General features: G+C 42.0%; 2 protein-coding genes across 8 annotated transcripts in view; both read left to right on the forward strand.

Moving 5' to 3' along the window:
* ap2a1 (adaptor related protein complex 2 subunit alpha 1) overlaps positions 1–5,709 on the forward strand; it is a 40,624-nt gene extending 34,915 nt beyond the window's left edge. For 3 of the 6 annotated variants that reach the window (XM_030409344.1, XM_030409347.1, XM_030409346.1), the window contains 4 exons: positions 2,654–2,770; positions 2,856–2,925; positions 3,233–3,394; positions 3,564–5,709. In XM_030409344.1, the coding sequence (XP_030265204.1) occupies positions 2,654–2,770; positions 2,856–2,925; positions 3,233–3,394; positions 3,564–3,641 (427 nt within the window). In that variant the 3' untranslated portion in view covers positions 3,642–5,709. The remainder of the gene's footprint in view (positions 1–2,653; positions 2,771–2,855; positions 2,926–3,232; positions 3,395–3,563) is intronic. The other 3 variants (XM_030409345.1, XM_030409348.1, XM_030409349.1) reach the window with 1 other exon arrangement.
* Positions 5,710–10,550: 4,841 nt separating this feature from the next.
* Positions 10,551–14,128, forward strand: LOC115577341 (dual specificity protein phosphatase 12). Of its 2 annotated transcripts, none has more exons than XM_030410372.1 (5): positions 10,551–10,696; positions 10,921–11,036; positions 11,698–11,857; positions 12,073–12,196; positions 13,026–14,128. In XM_030410372.1, the coding sequence occupies exons 2-5, from the start codon at positions 10,944–10,946 to the stop codon at positions 13,852–13,854; spliced, it is 1,206 nt and encodes a 401-aa protein (XP_030266232.1). In that variant the 5' UTR covers positions 10,551–10,696; positions 10,921–10,943; the 3' UTR covers positions 13,855–14,128. The 2 variants fall into 2 exon arrangements, with proteins under 2 accessions (XP_030266232.1, XP_030266231.1); XM_030410371.1 differs by having other exon boundaries at positions 10,566–10,696; positions 10,822–11,036.
* Positions 14,129–15,511: the final 1,383 nt, after the last annotated feature.

The following is a 15,511-nucleotide window of genomic DNA, read 5'->3' on the forward strand; positions in this document are numbered from 1 at the left end:
AATATCGATGGAACCGAGGGCTTGTACTTCCACTGCTTAGCCATTAGCCTAGCCTTCACCTTCGCTCCAGCTCTGCCGCCTCGGTGCCTCCTCCTCAACTCCTCAGGTATGTGGTGGAAAATGCCGGCACGTCCCATTGTTGTAGTGAAAGCAGCTTCTCCCTTGAATAAGCAAGATGTCCACCGCTATGGTGTCCGTAACAAGTAGTTGTATCCATAGGATATATAAAGTTATACACGGCTAGTGTAATCTACTGTGTTAAAAGTAAAAAAAAAAAAACACACTTAAAGTATTAAAAACAACATGACATGTACGGACATGTAGACATGTAGGCGTCCTGCTCGTGCCGGCGGCGGAAACGATAACCCTAACCCTTACCGGTGTGAACGTTGTGTTTGCATACAGAGATGTGTGGAACCACATCAGACTCTTAAACAGTTAGCTTTACCTCTGACTGCCTCGTGCAACTCTGTTGGTGAAAAAAGTTTGCTTGTCACAAAAAAAAAACTCGCTTGACTTACATCCGGGGGATATTTATGTTATCTATTGCTAACCTGCAGCTCTTTGAATAAGTCCGCAAGTCTGTCAGCTAGATGTTTCACCAAGTTGGAAGTGTTGGCTCCCTTGGTCATTACGGATTTAAAGTATCCTTTACAGGCGGGCTTCGTGCTGTCCGTGGGCTTGCCCATACTGTAGGCAACGTAAGCGAAATATTTCCATATTTCTCTCTGTGCGTCTGCTTCTTCAACAAGCCTAGGACGGTCGGCAGGAGCACTCATGCCACTTTCAGCCTGGTCTGTCTCGCTCTGCTCTGTGACTGTCTGTCACAGTGAAACCACGCCCACTCTGGCTGCAGGCAGTGAGGAAGCAGAGAGAAGCTGCACACAGACATGCTGCCCCACTGTCGCACAAAGTTCATAGTAGCGATACTAATAAAACGTGAAAAAGTATTGTTTTTAACAGCTGGGTATCGCGGTACCTTTCTAGTATCGGTTTACCGTGCAACACTCGTTGAGATTCAATAATGAGTAAATAGAGTCAGCAGATAGATTACTTTGATGAACTTACTTAAAAACTTTTTTTGTCACTACATGGATTCTCATGTAGGATTTCTGAAGGACGATCTACCATTTGAAACTTTGACCTTGATTCAAGTACTCAAGTTTAGAAGAATATACAGTCGTGGTCAAAACTTTACACACACTTGCATGTATATCATGGCAGTCTTGAGTTCCAGTGATTTCAACAACTCATTATTCTGTGATGGAATGAGTGTGTTGCGGGGTTCTACTTAATCTCCTCAAAACAACACAAAAATAGGAAAAATACCTTTTAATTTCTCCCAACCTCCACAATTCAGCAGTGCAAATATTTACAAAAGTGAAAATGACAAACAAATTGTATAAAAGAAACAAAACAAAAGCTGAGCGATACGATTAATCTCCGTCTCAGATGTTACCTCCTCTGTAACCAAAGCAAGACAGACGTACCAAGCCAAAATGGCCTTCTTTTAAACCAAAAGCCCTTCCTCTTGGCATATCGACTTTTACAGGATAATCAATTAATGATATTAATGGGCAGATGAAACGTCTACAGGCTGTTTAAACATGAGTGTGTATTACACACTCATTTTACCCTGTCATCTAAAATGTTCCGCATAAACAAAACAAGTTATTTGGCCACACAATCAGCATTCAAATAATAAAACATTTTTATTAATGGTCACATTACCCTGAAACTGGGCGTCCCACTCTTTTTAAGGGCGGAAATGATTTTGCCCCTGTTTTGCCTGTATGGGCGAGGACAAGGTGAGTGTGAAGCGTTTCACCCATTTGTGAACGTGTTCTGATTGTGTGAATATGTATGTATCCAGGAAACAGTAGATTGAACAAGTGTGCACCCTTGGTCATGCTACTTAACAGTTAAGGGAATGAATTGCGGGATGTCTTTAACTCTGACGTGAACGGGTCCGAGAGCTGTGTGTTGGGCGGGGGTGTGTGTGCGCATGTGTGTGTCGGAGAGCCATTTGTTGGGCGGGTTTGTGAGCTGCTTGCAGCCAGCGACACCACGGAGCAATATGCTGTGTGTGTGCTTATGCGCTGCCCACAATTAGTGATGGAGCTGCTCCGCCACAGATTGGATACATCATTAAGTTTGGTTCATCAATTAATTAAGTAAAGGTCTTCTGATAATGTGACAATCTGCTGGGTCAAAAATACATATACAGTAATCCTAATATTTAGTTACATGCCCTTTGGCCATTTTCACCTCAAATAGGTGCTTTTGCCATCCACAACCACTTGTTAGTCCTCTGGCTACATTTTTAACAACTCCTCTTGACAAAATTGGAGAAGTACAACAAAATGTGTTCCATTCCTGGCACAAACTTGTTTCTTAAGCACAGTCCAAATGCCATTCCTTTACCCCGATCTGTGTTTCCTTCTTCATTATACCATCAGCCTACCTTAAAGTGTGGTCCACAAGTAGATTTGGTAAAATATCATGTTTTGAAATGAACTGTTTCTCAAACTGACACAGAGCAACTCCAAAGCCTCCTAACCCTAACAGTTATTGTTTGAAATTGATGTTTTGCAATGTTGTCAGGCCTCAGCAATATAAATAAACTCTGTGTGTGTGTGCGTGTGTGCTTCAGATATGGTGGGGCTCTGCAGAACCTGACCCTCAAGCTGCCTGTCACCATTAACAAGTTCTTCCAGCCAACTGAGATGACGTCACATGACTTTTTCCAGCGATGGAAACAGCTGAGCCAGTAAGTGTATGTGTTGTGTGTTTTGTCATTACATTTAGATTCCCTATAAGGCTAAAGTCTCCTGTCTCCTGTCTCCTCTTCTTAGGCCACAGCAAGAAGCACAAAAGATATTCAAGGCCAACAACAGCATGGACACTGAAGTACTAAAGGCTAAGGTACATCTAAATTTAACTGCTTATACTCCTGAGTGCAACCTCTTAGCATCACTAAGCTCCTGATGTTTATCAGTCTCCACAATACAAGCTGGAACTGGCTGTGTGCCACTTCAGCACACTTGGCTATAATCAGACGTGTGTTTGTGATGTGAAAGTCAATTATTTATTTTTTTCAATCAGCCAGGGAGAAAAAGAGAAAAAGTTGTTAACTTTTCTAAAGCAATGCTTATAATCTTGTCTTTTCATCTAAGGTTAAAAGTAAACTAACAACAGCTGTTTTTATACTGTTGTGGTGTGTTTGGTGTAGCTACTGGGACTAGGAACGGCCCTGCTGGACAATGTTGATCCAAATCCAGAGAACTATGTGTGTGCTGGGGTGATCCAGACCAAAAGCCAGCAGGTTGGCTGTCTGCTAAGACTCGAGCCAAATGCCCAGGCACAGGTACAACACACAGACTCACCGGAAAGAGTGAGCCATAATTATTCATCTATTCCAAACTTTTTGCACTATCTGTCCCCCTACTCAGTGAATATTTAGTTATAAATCAATCAATAAATGTAGACCAAGTTAACACAGTGCATATTCATAGATTTGGCTATAATGGCTCCTCTGACTCCTGTGTTTGTGTTTTTTGCAGATGTACCGTCTGACTCTGCGCTGCAGCAAGGACTCTGTGTCCAGGCGTCTATGCGAGCTGCTGGCCGAACAGTTCTAGAGTACAGACCTCTACAATGACCAGTACTCCCACCATCCCCACCAGCGACTTCTCCCTCCAGCCCTTCTGCCACACTTTTCCTTCTCCCTCCAACAAGAATCTTTGAGTAAAAAAAATTGTAACCTACATAAGGGAAAAAGTAGCCACTGCTAGCAGCAGTGGCAATATTATTGTCATTCTTCTTGTCCCATATTCTGATTCCAGTTCATCTTAATTAACATGATGCTACATTCTTAAATTTGTTGGTGTATATTTGTGTGCGTGTGTGTGCGTGTGTCCTATGGTTGTGCTGTGGTCCCATTCTGCTCCCACCTGACTCCTCTGAATAACTGAGTGTGTGTGTGTGTGTGTGAGAGTGTGTGCATGTGAGAGAGATTTTAATTGAATTGGTAGAGCATTCCTGAAAGTAAAATTTTCGAAGCTGTTTATGGCACTCATCCCCTCCCTACACAGACACACTCACACACACGTGTATGGCCTCCACGATTCCTTGCGGTTCTGGTGGAACCGACTGATGAAGTATGGCCTGATGGTCCAGTACTCAGATCTCTGAGCTTCTATCAAGCATTCCCAGTGAAAATGCACTTAAGGCATTGGGATCCTTTTCAAGGCCCTCCAGTATAGACCTCCTTACTGTATGTGTATGATTTGACTTTCCCGAAGCCCTGTAATAAGCCCTTAATTTCATTGAACTCATACACTCATTTATGTAATTGATGTGTATGTAAATACGTGCAGTGTATTACTTTTTTGCTTTCTCAGTCATTCTCATGTTGTTCGGAACACCTGTGAGTAGGAGGACGGCACAGAATAGACACTCTGTAGTTGACAGATACAGGGATTAGAATTGTTGTGTTCTTTCAGACCCGTTGAGTTTGTCTCTTCTAGTGACGAAGAGATGGTTTCAACTGCAAGCCATTGAAAATCTTACAGAAGCATCTGAAATGTGTAGAGGTGGACAAGTTGTATACTTCAGAAATCTTGATGTACACTTGGCAAGCCAACCATACAGATGTAGCATTTCTTTTGTAAAACTGGAACATTCTTGTTGAAAACACTGACTGTAAAACATACATTTTACCTTTGTGAGGTGTGTTAAAGTCAGTTTTTCAAGTCCATCATTTTCAAGGACAGGAAAGGTTGAGATTTATGCTTTATTGTAAGCATTTCCAAGCAGCATGCTTAACATTTACATACTAGAAATCTTCAGTGATGAGGACTAACAAATCTTTCTGTTTAAGTTTCCAACCTGTGATAAAGACCAGTACATAGGCGCTTCTTGTAGTTTTTCAGTGGGAAGCCCCTACATGTTAAATGCATCATGGCTGCAGAGGAAGCTGCTGTCTATATAGAGTCCTATTGATTTCCTTTCTGGAGATGTGCACAGGCTTAGCTATGTTTATCTATGTTTAAGGATGGAATCATCTTCTATCAGACCTTGAAGCTCTGACAACTGTTGCTGCAGCAGCTAAATCCAGCACCAACATGTGCATGATCTCATTCCATCCCATGCCAGCCAGAGAGTCTGATCTACATATGTACACCTTTATATTTCTGCTCCTCCTAAGCCTCTCCAGAAGAGATCAACGGCAACAATACTGATTCACACAAAACCACTACACTAAATGTTAAGAAAACAGAAAGCATTTTTAGTGTGAAATCACCAACTCTTCCCGGGCTTCCTCACACACAAGTGCTGATGTCATGGGAGAAAAAAGGATCTATGATCTTCAGATGTCCATTACAGCTACAGGGGACTCAGTATATATGTGTGAATGTGGGTGTGGTTGTAAGCAGGAAAAAAAGAGCCTAAAGACATTTCTAATACATGGTCACATTAGATTCTGTGGCTGCACAGCACTCACAGGACATTGAACTTGATAGTGGAACATGTAGTCATTTTGTCATTCTGTGAGTGTGTGTATGTGAGTTTGTGTTTGTCCATGCAGTATCCACTAGCTAATGCAGCCTCATGTATCGGTGTTAAAACATGTCCAATACCTGTGTTAGAATTAAGATTTACTCTGTAATGGAAAAATGTGAAAGTAAAACTATGCCATATATCGAACATGAAGCCTCCTGTCTTTTGTCAGGGATACAGTATGATAGTGGCTCCTTCCTGTAAAGCACATGGACAGTAGGTGTCAACAGGAGTGAACGTTAGGGGAGAGCATCAAAGGTCTCCTGAAAACCAGCTGAATGTGTATGTTCTTAAAGCTGACAGAAGTTGTCTGGAAAAGTCCAATTTTCAGGGTTCTGGGGTGTGTTCGGGGGGCTTTCTGTGCTTTCAGTGGTGGGATCGTGTTGTCTATGTGGGCTTGTCTTTTCCAATCACCAAATTATATGATCACTGATATTGTTTATAACCACAGTAATGGGCTGTGCCTTTGGTCACTTTATCCCTGTGTAGGCTAACAGTACTACAGTATTGGATTGATGTTGAACATCTGCAGTTCAATTTAGTGACATATCTCATGAAATACTAAAGTACTGTACAATATCCTATTTTTCTTTTGTACTTGGGGCTGTAATTCTGACTTTTTTCTCAGAATTCTGAGATTAAAGTCAGAATTCTGACTTTTTTCTCAGAATTCTGACTCTGATTCTGAATTCTGATTCTGAGGGCGCAGAGAGCACTTAAGCCGGGTTTATGCTTCTGCGTCGCGGCGACGGCGTTGCTACTATTCACGTTAGCTGCTGCACCTCCTGCGCGTTGGTCATGGCAGGCAAAAAGTGTCGATCCCCGAGTGCGACCTGACAGGCAGGAGAGTAATGGTGAACCGCTCCTCAAGCGTGCCTGTCAGGTCGCACTCGGTGATCAACACTTTTTGTCTGGCATGACGGCGACGCGCAGGAGTGCAGCAGCTAACGTGAGTAGTTCAAAAACCTTCTTTTTCATAAACTCTGTGTACACAAACAATGTTTTCAATGCTCATGTTCATGAGTAGAGACCCTAGTGATGCTACGAGCAAAGTTTCATGTTGTGTCGAGCCTTCTTAGTGTTCTAAAAATAGCGATTTTGATGCTAGCATGTCTTGCCCCATGCACTCCCGTTCAAAATTAAGACCAAGACCGAAACTAGGTTTAATCTTAAAAGTGCCTCTTTCGTCGTAATTATGCTTTCACATGAAGGTTTGACTCATATTCAATCCCTTTCGAACCATGCTCATACAGTTTTACACCGCCAATTGGAATGCATTTACTTTTTATAGTCGTACAAACAGCTAGCATCTTTAAATTAAACTTTTCTCTCAAATTATAACCCCCACTCTATTTCTGAATATTACCTGTTCGTAGATTGTTTGTGCAGTTTGATATTCAACCAGGTCAATGAACTTAGACGCAAAGGAATTTATAAACAATGAGTTGGTGTGATGATAATCTCTGCCTTTATGAATTATTGTCTTATGGCTCTTTATTGAAGTGTGAACAGTGGTTGCAGTGATCTTGAGCAGGTGAGCAGTCATTTAAACATGGTCAGACCAGTGAACAGAGGAGAATGTGCAGTGGTTTGTGATCCAGTATGAGCTTTGTCTCACACAGGACTGAGATTCTTCCTGACACTTCAGATTGAACATGTGTTATGTGTTTCCAGCAGATGTTGTGATCAGCTATCACACCTAGAAATGCATTAACATACTTATTCACACCTTCTATACTCACCTTACTTGATTATTTGATTTACAGTTCCCAGACAACTTGATCTTTGTGCTTAAATTTAAAGATAATGCATTGCTACCATCCACCTTTTTAATTGCTCATTTCAGATGTGATCAACCTCAGAATCTGCTGCAAATCCTCTCCAGGACAAAAAAATATCTTACAATGTTTGACATGTGTCATTAATTTAAGTATGAAGAGAAGTGGCCCCAACAGTGACCCCTGGTGGACTCCACAAGCACTGTCCAAACCTGACCACATGTCCTCGCCCATCTTCAAACTGCTGCCTGTTATCTAGAGAGCTTCTCAGCCAGTTCAGAACCACCCCTCTGATACCACACCTCTCACCTTTATTCATTCATCTGTCATCACCGATTGTATCTAATGCTTTCTTCAGATCTATAAATACCCCAGCTGCATATTTCTTTTGGTCTAAGGAGCTTTTGATTTCTTCAATAAGTCCAGGGACTGCTGAAGTTGATCTGTTGGATCTGAATCTGATTGATTGTCAGTCAGTAAATCGTATTTATTGATGAATTTGTCAACCAAGACTTTGCAAAATGGAAGAAGCAGAGAAAGGCCTGTAATCTGTGAAGCAGTGTATGTGTTTGCCAGTTGTGGTAAAAAAACACAAAGTAATTTTTGAAGCCACTAACTACATCGTTCATATGGTTTATAATCATATAATTACCAACAAATCACTGATGATAATTAACCAACTAACACTGTTTAATGTATTCCATGTACCTTTTTATTGTTTTTATTATCATCTAATAGATTGCTATAATATTCCTTCCTACTAATTCTAATAATATTGGTTAACCTGTGTACATTTTTTATTTTCATTTCCTGCCTCTTTGGTTCTATGTTTTATGAATCCTCTATAAAGTGTATTTTCCTTTCTGCAGACATGTTGTTGATTTATTTTATTGGACACTGTTAATAATATAACAATTAGAATGCCTTTAAAAATATTTAATTTGCTTTGTCAGGGTGTTCTTCTTTATATATTATTTATATGTTTATTTATACATTTCCCAGTTTTGGTTTGGTAATTGATTTTTAAAGCATTCACGGACTCGTCTGTGCTCCAGTTTAATGTCCTGCTTGCACCAAACCACAGGGGGGAAAAGTAAAGTTGCAGTAGGCTATAAATATGCACCATATATATAGTTTTTATTATCAACATTATTGCTGGTATTATAATTACTATTTTTCTGCATATTCTTGACTTTGAATGGGAGCAGCTGTAACGCAAGCCATTTTTCGTCGGGGATCAATAAAGTATTTCTGATTCTGATTCATATATTATTAAGTCAGTTGTCCATATTTAAAGTTAAATTAAATGAAACAAGTTGACAGTTTGGTAGACAGGTGTCACATTTACATGTAAGGATCTGGTTATTAGACACAGATTCAATATTTAACTGTCATGTATCATCACAGTAACAGCGTTACATACATTGGCAGCTTTCTCGCATTATAAAAATACATCCTGTGGTTAGGTGCCGACTGAACATATAGTTAATGTTTATACTCATCAGAGAACGTTACAGACGTTGTTTTTGGTTCCTATCTGTTTCTCAAATATATTCGTACGTGTGGTTGTGTAAATGAGAGACATTAACTTATAGCACTTTGTAGAAGTTCTTTATACAGTTCACTCCATTGACTTGTATCAGTTCACGGGGCAAAGCTGCCACATCCAATATGGCGGCGACGTTGACGTACTGTCCAGCGCTCAATGAGGCGTCTATGTGTCTATGTATATAGGTCTATGTAGATGTCTATGTATATATGTCTGTATATATATCTATGGGACCGAGGGCATGTGTTTTAAGACTAATGAGACGTCTTGTCCTCTGCAGCGTCACGTGAAGCGATGTCCGTTTCTGATGACGGCTGCAGCTGATCACAGCTGGATCAGCCGTCAGTCGACTTTAACAGCTGTACAGACGTCAGATGATTGTATGACAAAAATGCCATCATCTATAATTCTTTCAATTATAACATAAAAAATTGTCGAAAGATTTAAATCATCAGTAAAGTTAAACCGGTGTGCCGCGTGAGTATTTGCGCACACCTCTAATAACAGAGATGCACTTGTACGGTTTCTTACAGTGCAGGTAATGTGATTCACTGTGAATCATTAATAACATGAATTATTTCACTCACCAGCAGCCCATCTGATATTAATCACGATGTCTAGTTTTATGACCTGGACCTTCAAACACAGGTTTCCCCCGATGTCCATGGAGCTAGGCTTACGTGTGACGTCATCGCCGTGAAAAAACTAAACGTGTCTGCACTTTAAAGTGTGATCATTTATGTGATTAAAGTCATAGTGAATATAGTTCAGACCTACAGTTATAAATTTGACTGTGATGAACTTGATTCATGGATGTATTAAAATAAAGATATGATTTATTTTGCAGTCATTATTTCAGCTGCTGTCTGTGTCCTACACTATAACCAGTCCGGTCCTTTATACCTGCTCAAATATCCTAATATATAATATCAGACAGCAAACTGTTTACCGGATGATCACTTTATTTCAAAGGCTGATCTCTGCAGAAACTCTAACAGCTGGATCTGGATCTGCTCTGCTGTCTGTTTTTGCTCTACATACAACTGCAGGGGACCACCAATAAACAAACTGCCGTACATCTGTACGGCTCAGCTGGGTTGTCTCTCAGTGTCTGTCCCTCAGACAGACCTTACTAAGACGTTATTTTTGCCTGATTTGATCACATGAGAAACGAGCCTGACCCACTTCTATAAATATGGAGGACCTATAAAGGGGTTTGAGTGCGGCTAAATGGAGACCGTGTAATGTTATGACTGAGGAACCCAGAGGGAAATAGAAAACACAATGAATAATACAATCTTTTAAATCTGCGCTGTGTGCAGGTGATCAGTGCTGGCGCACCCTGCAGCAACACGAGTCCGAATCCATGCGAGGTGCCTTTATTTCGTCATTTGGACAGAAGTGTGCAGATGGTGTAAACACTAGCTGTCCTTACAGTCTTCACATGAGTGCTGGGTTGGTGTTGATGAGGCAGTTGTATGGTGTATGTGGATCTACACTTATTGTTCCACGCTGCTGCAGGCTGACAGCCTCGTCTTCCCTCTGCTGCTGGGGAACGCGCTGATACAGCGGAGATACGTCACCGTGTGTGGAAGTCAGGCAAAGACGCTGATTGGCTGAAAATGACATCATCCAGTGAAGTTCTATTGTTAGAAAGAGGATGAGCTCATCGTTTAGAAGCCAGTTTGAGAGAGCAGAGTGAGGACGGAGGAGGACAGAGACGGTGTGCGGACCTTTGACGGAGAGCCACTCTGGACTTGTGCTGACGGACAGGACGTGCAGGCGGTTCTGAAGAGCATCATTTACAGTGAGTTATATGAAACAAGTGCCGCCGTGTTTTGCATGAGAAACTGAGCGACCTACATATAAATACAGCCTATTTTCACATTGTGTTGGTTGTTTCTCATCTGGAACCGATGTGCTCATATTCAGGAAAGTTGTAGCAGGTGACTCCCTGTGTTCCGATAGAACAAACCAACATCTTCTGCAAAGTGGGGACATTTTGACCTTATGTCATCACAATGTCCCCAGGTGTTCCGTGCGGTGCTGCAGGTATGGTCTGGTCCCGGGAGAGAGAGTCGGAGCGGCCTCCGCTGTCGGTCATCCTGCCGCAGCTCTACCTCGGAGCGGAGAGCGACGTGACGCAGGTGAGTTCAAGACTGCGAGCGGGGGGAAAGAAAGCCTATGAAGACCCTTAACATATGAAAAGTATCAAATATTTAACGAAACTTGTCAAATTAACGCTCCAGGATTCAGTAAAGTAAAATGATGAAGACTACCAAAAGTAAACTGAGGCTACTGTTACACAGCTGCAGAGGCCCCAATCAGGATGTTATTATATCATTATAGCTTGTGTTTATGCATTATTATTACTGATGCATTAATGTGTAAGCAGCATTTCACTGTTGTATCCGGCTGAGGTGGCGCTGAATTTAACAATTAATATACAGTTGGGGAGTTAAATCTCACTTTTAGACCCTGATCACATGTTTGTATCTGAAACTGCAAACTGGACCTCTCAGTGGAATGTAGTGGAGAGACAAATACAGCCCCTGAAATGTGACTGAGTTGTAGACACTACCAGGAGTGTCGGAGCATATTGAACTATGATGGTGGCAGTAAACTGAATACAATAATCTCACATGATCAATCCTAAATAAGGTGAGACCACCAATAGTGACTATCACAGAGAAAAACTACAGGCTAGTTTCCTTTTTATAAAAAGTGCTAATATTTCACCGTGTTTCCCTCTGTGTGTGTGTGTGTGTGTGTGTGTGTGTGTGTGTGTGTGTGTGTGTGTGTATGTAGGACCGCCTGGCCTCTCTGGGTATCTCCTATGTGCTGAGTGTGAGCCGCTGCAGCCCCCAGCCCTCCTTTCTGCCCTGCTCCAGATATCTTCGCATCCCCATCGATGACTCCCTGTGGGATGACCTGCTGCCCTGGATCCCACAGGCTCTGCACTTTATTGGTCAGTAATCCCTCATACCATTGCTTAGCATCACTGCAAAAGCAACCATCATCTTTTAACAAGCCATGCTACAAGCAGATTTTGTCCGATTCCTAACACAAATAATTCCAGTCCTAATAACATTGTTCATATTGGTTTTATTTAAATGATAGTTCATTGCTAGTTTTCTTTTTGTGTGTAGTTTGACTAACTGTCTCATTGTTGTGTGTGTGCAGATGCAGCCATGTCCTCTGGTGCCTCTGTCTTGGTTCACTGTGCAGCAGGAATCTCACGCTCCCCGGCTCTTGCTGTAGCATATATCATGTATAGCCTAGGAATGGACCTGGACCATGCCTACAGGTATGGCTCTTTACCTGCACAACATTTAATTGAATCTCTAGGAGCTAGTGAGACTGTTTACCAAATTTTCCTTCACATGGGCAATGGTGGGCATTTTTTTGTTCAGTTGCTTCTCAGCAATTGTTTACAGTTTGAGCTTAAAGTCTGACCAGGTAAGAGCAGGCACTGCACCTGCGTGGGGGAGGGGCACTGCCCAGTACACGCTGCATGAGGGAGAGGGGCTGCCAGCAGTATGTACGCACATGATTGACACTTCTCAGACACTCCCCTTGGCTCTGATTGGTTGGGTTGATCCGGGAGCGGTGAATTCTTGCAAATCAAATTACAGCCACTGGGTGGACCCATAGACAATGGATTTTTACACAGCGGACCTGTATCTTATTCTACTGTCAGATCATAATGATCATTTTGGCAAATATAACAAAACTAACACTGCTAACACGGTATGTCCCACGGCTTCTCAGTTCCAATAATGATTTCCCCTGGAGCTCCACCCTCTTGTCTAATTGAGTTCACTTTGGCCTAAAAAGCCCCAAGATGACAGGGACCAAAATCAAGGCTTCAAAACTGAAGCCCAGAAACCAGTGTGTGAAATTGCAGTGGATTTACACTTGTATCTATCGTTCTGCGCAATTAAATGAGCAAGGAAAAACAGATCACAATACTTTCTGACCAGAATGTACATCAGTGTAGATATCACCCAGTCTGTATTTTACTTTATTGATTACTATTTTCTTTATTCTTATTGATAATTGTATTGTATTATTATATTATGTGAGCTGTGGAAGACTGTTTGCTCTAATCCAAATCATATTTGTCTCCTTCTAAGGTTTGTGAAGGATCGTCGCCCCTCCATTTCCCCTAACTTCAACTTCCTGGGTCAACTGCAGCATTTCCAGGGAACTCTGAGCAAGATTGCCTCTGGTGGCGACGTCCTCATCCAGCAGCCGGATAATCACCAGCTGTCTGTAAACAACAGTGTTAACTACACTGACACCATTCAGAAGACTAATCATCAGGCTGACAGTGTCACAAGCACCTCAGCAGAGGCCAAACAGGCCTACAACAAGAATTTCTACTACATCAACAAAACCTTTCAGAGAAAGTCACTTTCAGATGAAAGTGGGAACAAGCCGGTTTCCCTGTCAGGGAAGCTCCAGAATATTCATTTGACTCTCAATCAAAACCAGCAGCAACTCCAGAACCCAGGTGAGGTTCACGCTCCAAGCCCCTGTGAGCCAGGCAAACCAGAAGCAAAGCCTACACTACAACTCCCAGCAGGCTCTGCTTCTCTGCTTGAGAAACGCAAAAGCCTCACCCTCTCCTTAACCCCTGTGGGAATCTGCCCTCCCTCAACAGCCAGCATCAGCCAGCGAACAAGGGCCGCTACCACTCTCAAAACTGTCTGCATTGGGGAAATGAGAGAAGGGCCAGAGGCCAAGACACAGAGCAACACTTCTTCCTGCAGGCAGCCTGAAGACACCCACTGGGAACAGAATCCCTCCCACAGCAAATGCAGCAGAGCTGAGGTGATGGAGCAGAGTCTGCTGTCGCCACTCAGCTTCACCCTCAACAAGCTGCTGGGCTGGGGGGAGAGAGTGCTGCTGGGAGGGATGTTTGTCCAGCCTGTGAGGATGGGACAGCCTGCATACAGCTGATCTTCAGGTTGCTCAGTGTGTCTGTTTATATCTGTGCATGTCTGTCAAAAGGAACCAAACCACACACGAGGTCTGTCTTCTATTTATGTATTTATTTACTGCAGAGCTGAATATAACCCTACCTGACAACAAACCTGAACACAAATGAGTCCTGTTTATTACATCTTGACCCCAGTCACCCTGTCCTTTGTAAGATGAAGTTATTTTAAAAGGCTTTTAAAAATTGCATAATGGCTTCAAAAGTGTTTACTGATGATTAAAAATTGCATTTCAACCCTGTCTTGTTTTTTTTTCTCAGTACGAGTCTTCAGTTTAATAATTTACTATAAATATACAATAATTCTTATTATTATAACAATAGGTTTTGCCTAAGAAGCTGCACTAGGTGCATTAATCACAACATTGTAAGTGTTTTGCCAGGACACAAATAATGTGAGGGATACAGTGCAGGAGTGCAAGAGTAATTAATAATTTCAAGTTTATTAATGATGATAAAATTAGAGTGAAGACACTGGCTTTGCACTATACAATCCATTGGTCATGAAAATCTTCATATGGGCCTAATAACAACTGAAAGCAAGATGTTTGTGTAATTTAGTATCCCAGACAGAGGCAAAGTGAGCGACTACAGAACCCCAGAGACAATATCACCTGACAAGGCAAGAGCCTTCGCTGGCCCTGTGGAGTGGGATTCTGTGTTGAGGTGAAGTTTCAAAAACATTCAGAAGTTTAGCTGATATTGTGCATAAACTGTCATCCAGTGACCACATTCCAAACCTGGACCATACTGCATTCCAGCGGGGGTATACTCCACACCAGGGTCCAGCTATTAATATAAATAAAACATGTTGTTTCAGGATTGAAGGGCAGATGTATCCTACAACGAGCCATTGTTACCACTGGTTGATAAAAGCCACAGTTACAGCAGCTCATGTTCACAGTCAACAGACAAGAAAAATGACTTGTAAATACAAACTTATCATGTGTGTTGCAGTATGAGACTGCTGTGGAAGAGCTTGTTCGGATCAATCATCACTTGAAAATGAATAAAAGAATAAAAGCTTGTTCAGCTCACGCAGACCTTCCATGTTTATTCCAGCACATCTCATACCAGATACAGCATGTGTGCGCTGACAGTCAGATACCAGACACCTCAACATTATATCTGCTCAGTGTGGTTTGTCCTGAGATATACAGAATCACATCATCACAGCTCACAGGCAGGAGACACGCAACGAGTGCGCGTCTCTCAGGAACCTCAACAAGTTTGACAGTATTAGTTACTTCCAAGCAGGCTAAAAACCAAAGCAAACACAGCAGGAGGCCAAATTAATGGGATTCTGGTGAGGTCGAAGGCGTCCATGCACCAGCCCAATTGGTGGGTTGATCCGAGCTTGGTGCAAGGTCATATTGGGATTCACATGTATTTACATTGTAATGCACACTATTTTGAATGATCAAGTGTTGAGTCTTGTGATAAGAATGGCTCCATTAACGCTGCATTAAAATGTATTATGGGCTTCATCAGCCATAAGGCACAATGCTGTAGGCTCATTATACACTCTGCATGAACATGTGACAGTGTGGATCTCACTGTGCAGTCTATAATGATCATAGTGGTATATACACGGCTGCCTTCACACAGCACATCTATGAC

This window comes from Sparus aurata, chromosome 24 (genome assembly GCF_900880675.1).
Source record: "Sparus aurata chromosome 24, fSpaAur1.1, whole genome shotgun sequence".
Classification (NCBI taxonomy): domain Eukaryota; kingdom Metazoa; phylum Chordata; class Actinopteri; order Spariformes; family Sparidae; genus Sparus; species Sparus aurata.

What these genes read in the sequence shown, in the direction of transcription:
- LOC115577341 (XM_030410371.1), top strand. Translation starts at nt 10,911, where the DNA reads ATGTCCCCAGGTGTTCCGTGCGGTGCTGCAGGTATGGTCTGGTCCCGG. An exon ending in CGGAGAGCGACGTGACGCAG is followed by an intron (nt 11,037 to 11,697) that starts GTGAGTTCAAGA and finishes GTGTGTATGTAG; the next exon opens with GACCGCCTGGCCTCTCTGGG. An exon ending in GACCTGGACCATGCCTACAG is followed by an intron (nt 12,197 to 13,025) that starts GTATGGCTCTTT and finishes TCTCCTTCTAAG; the next exon opens with GTTTGTGAAGGATCGTCGCC.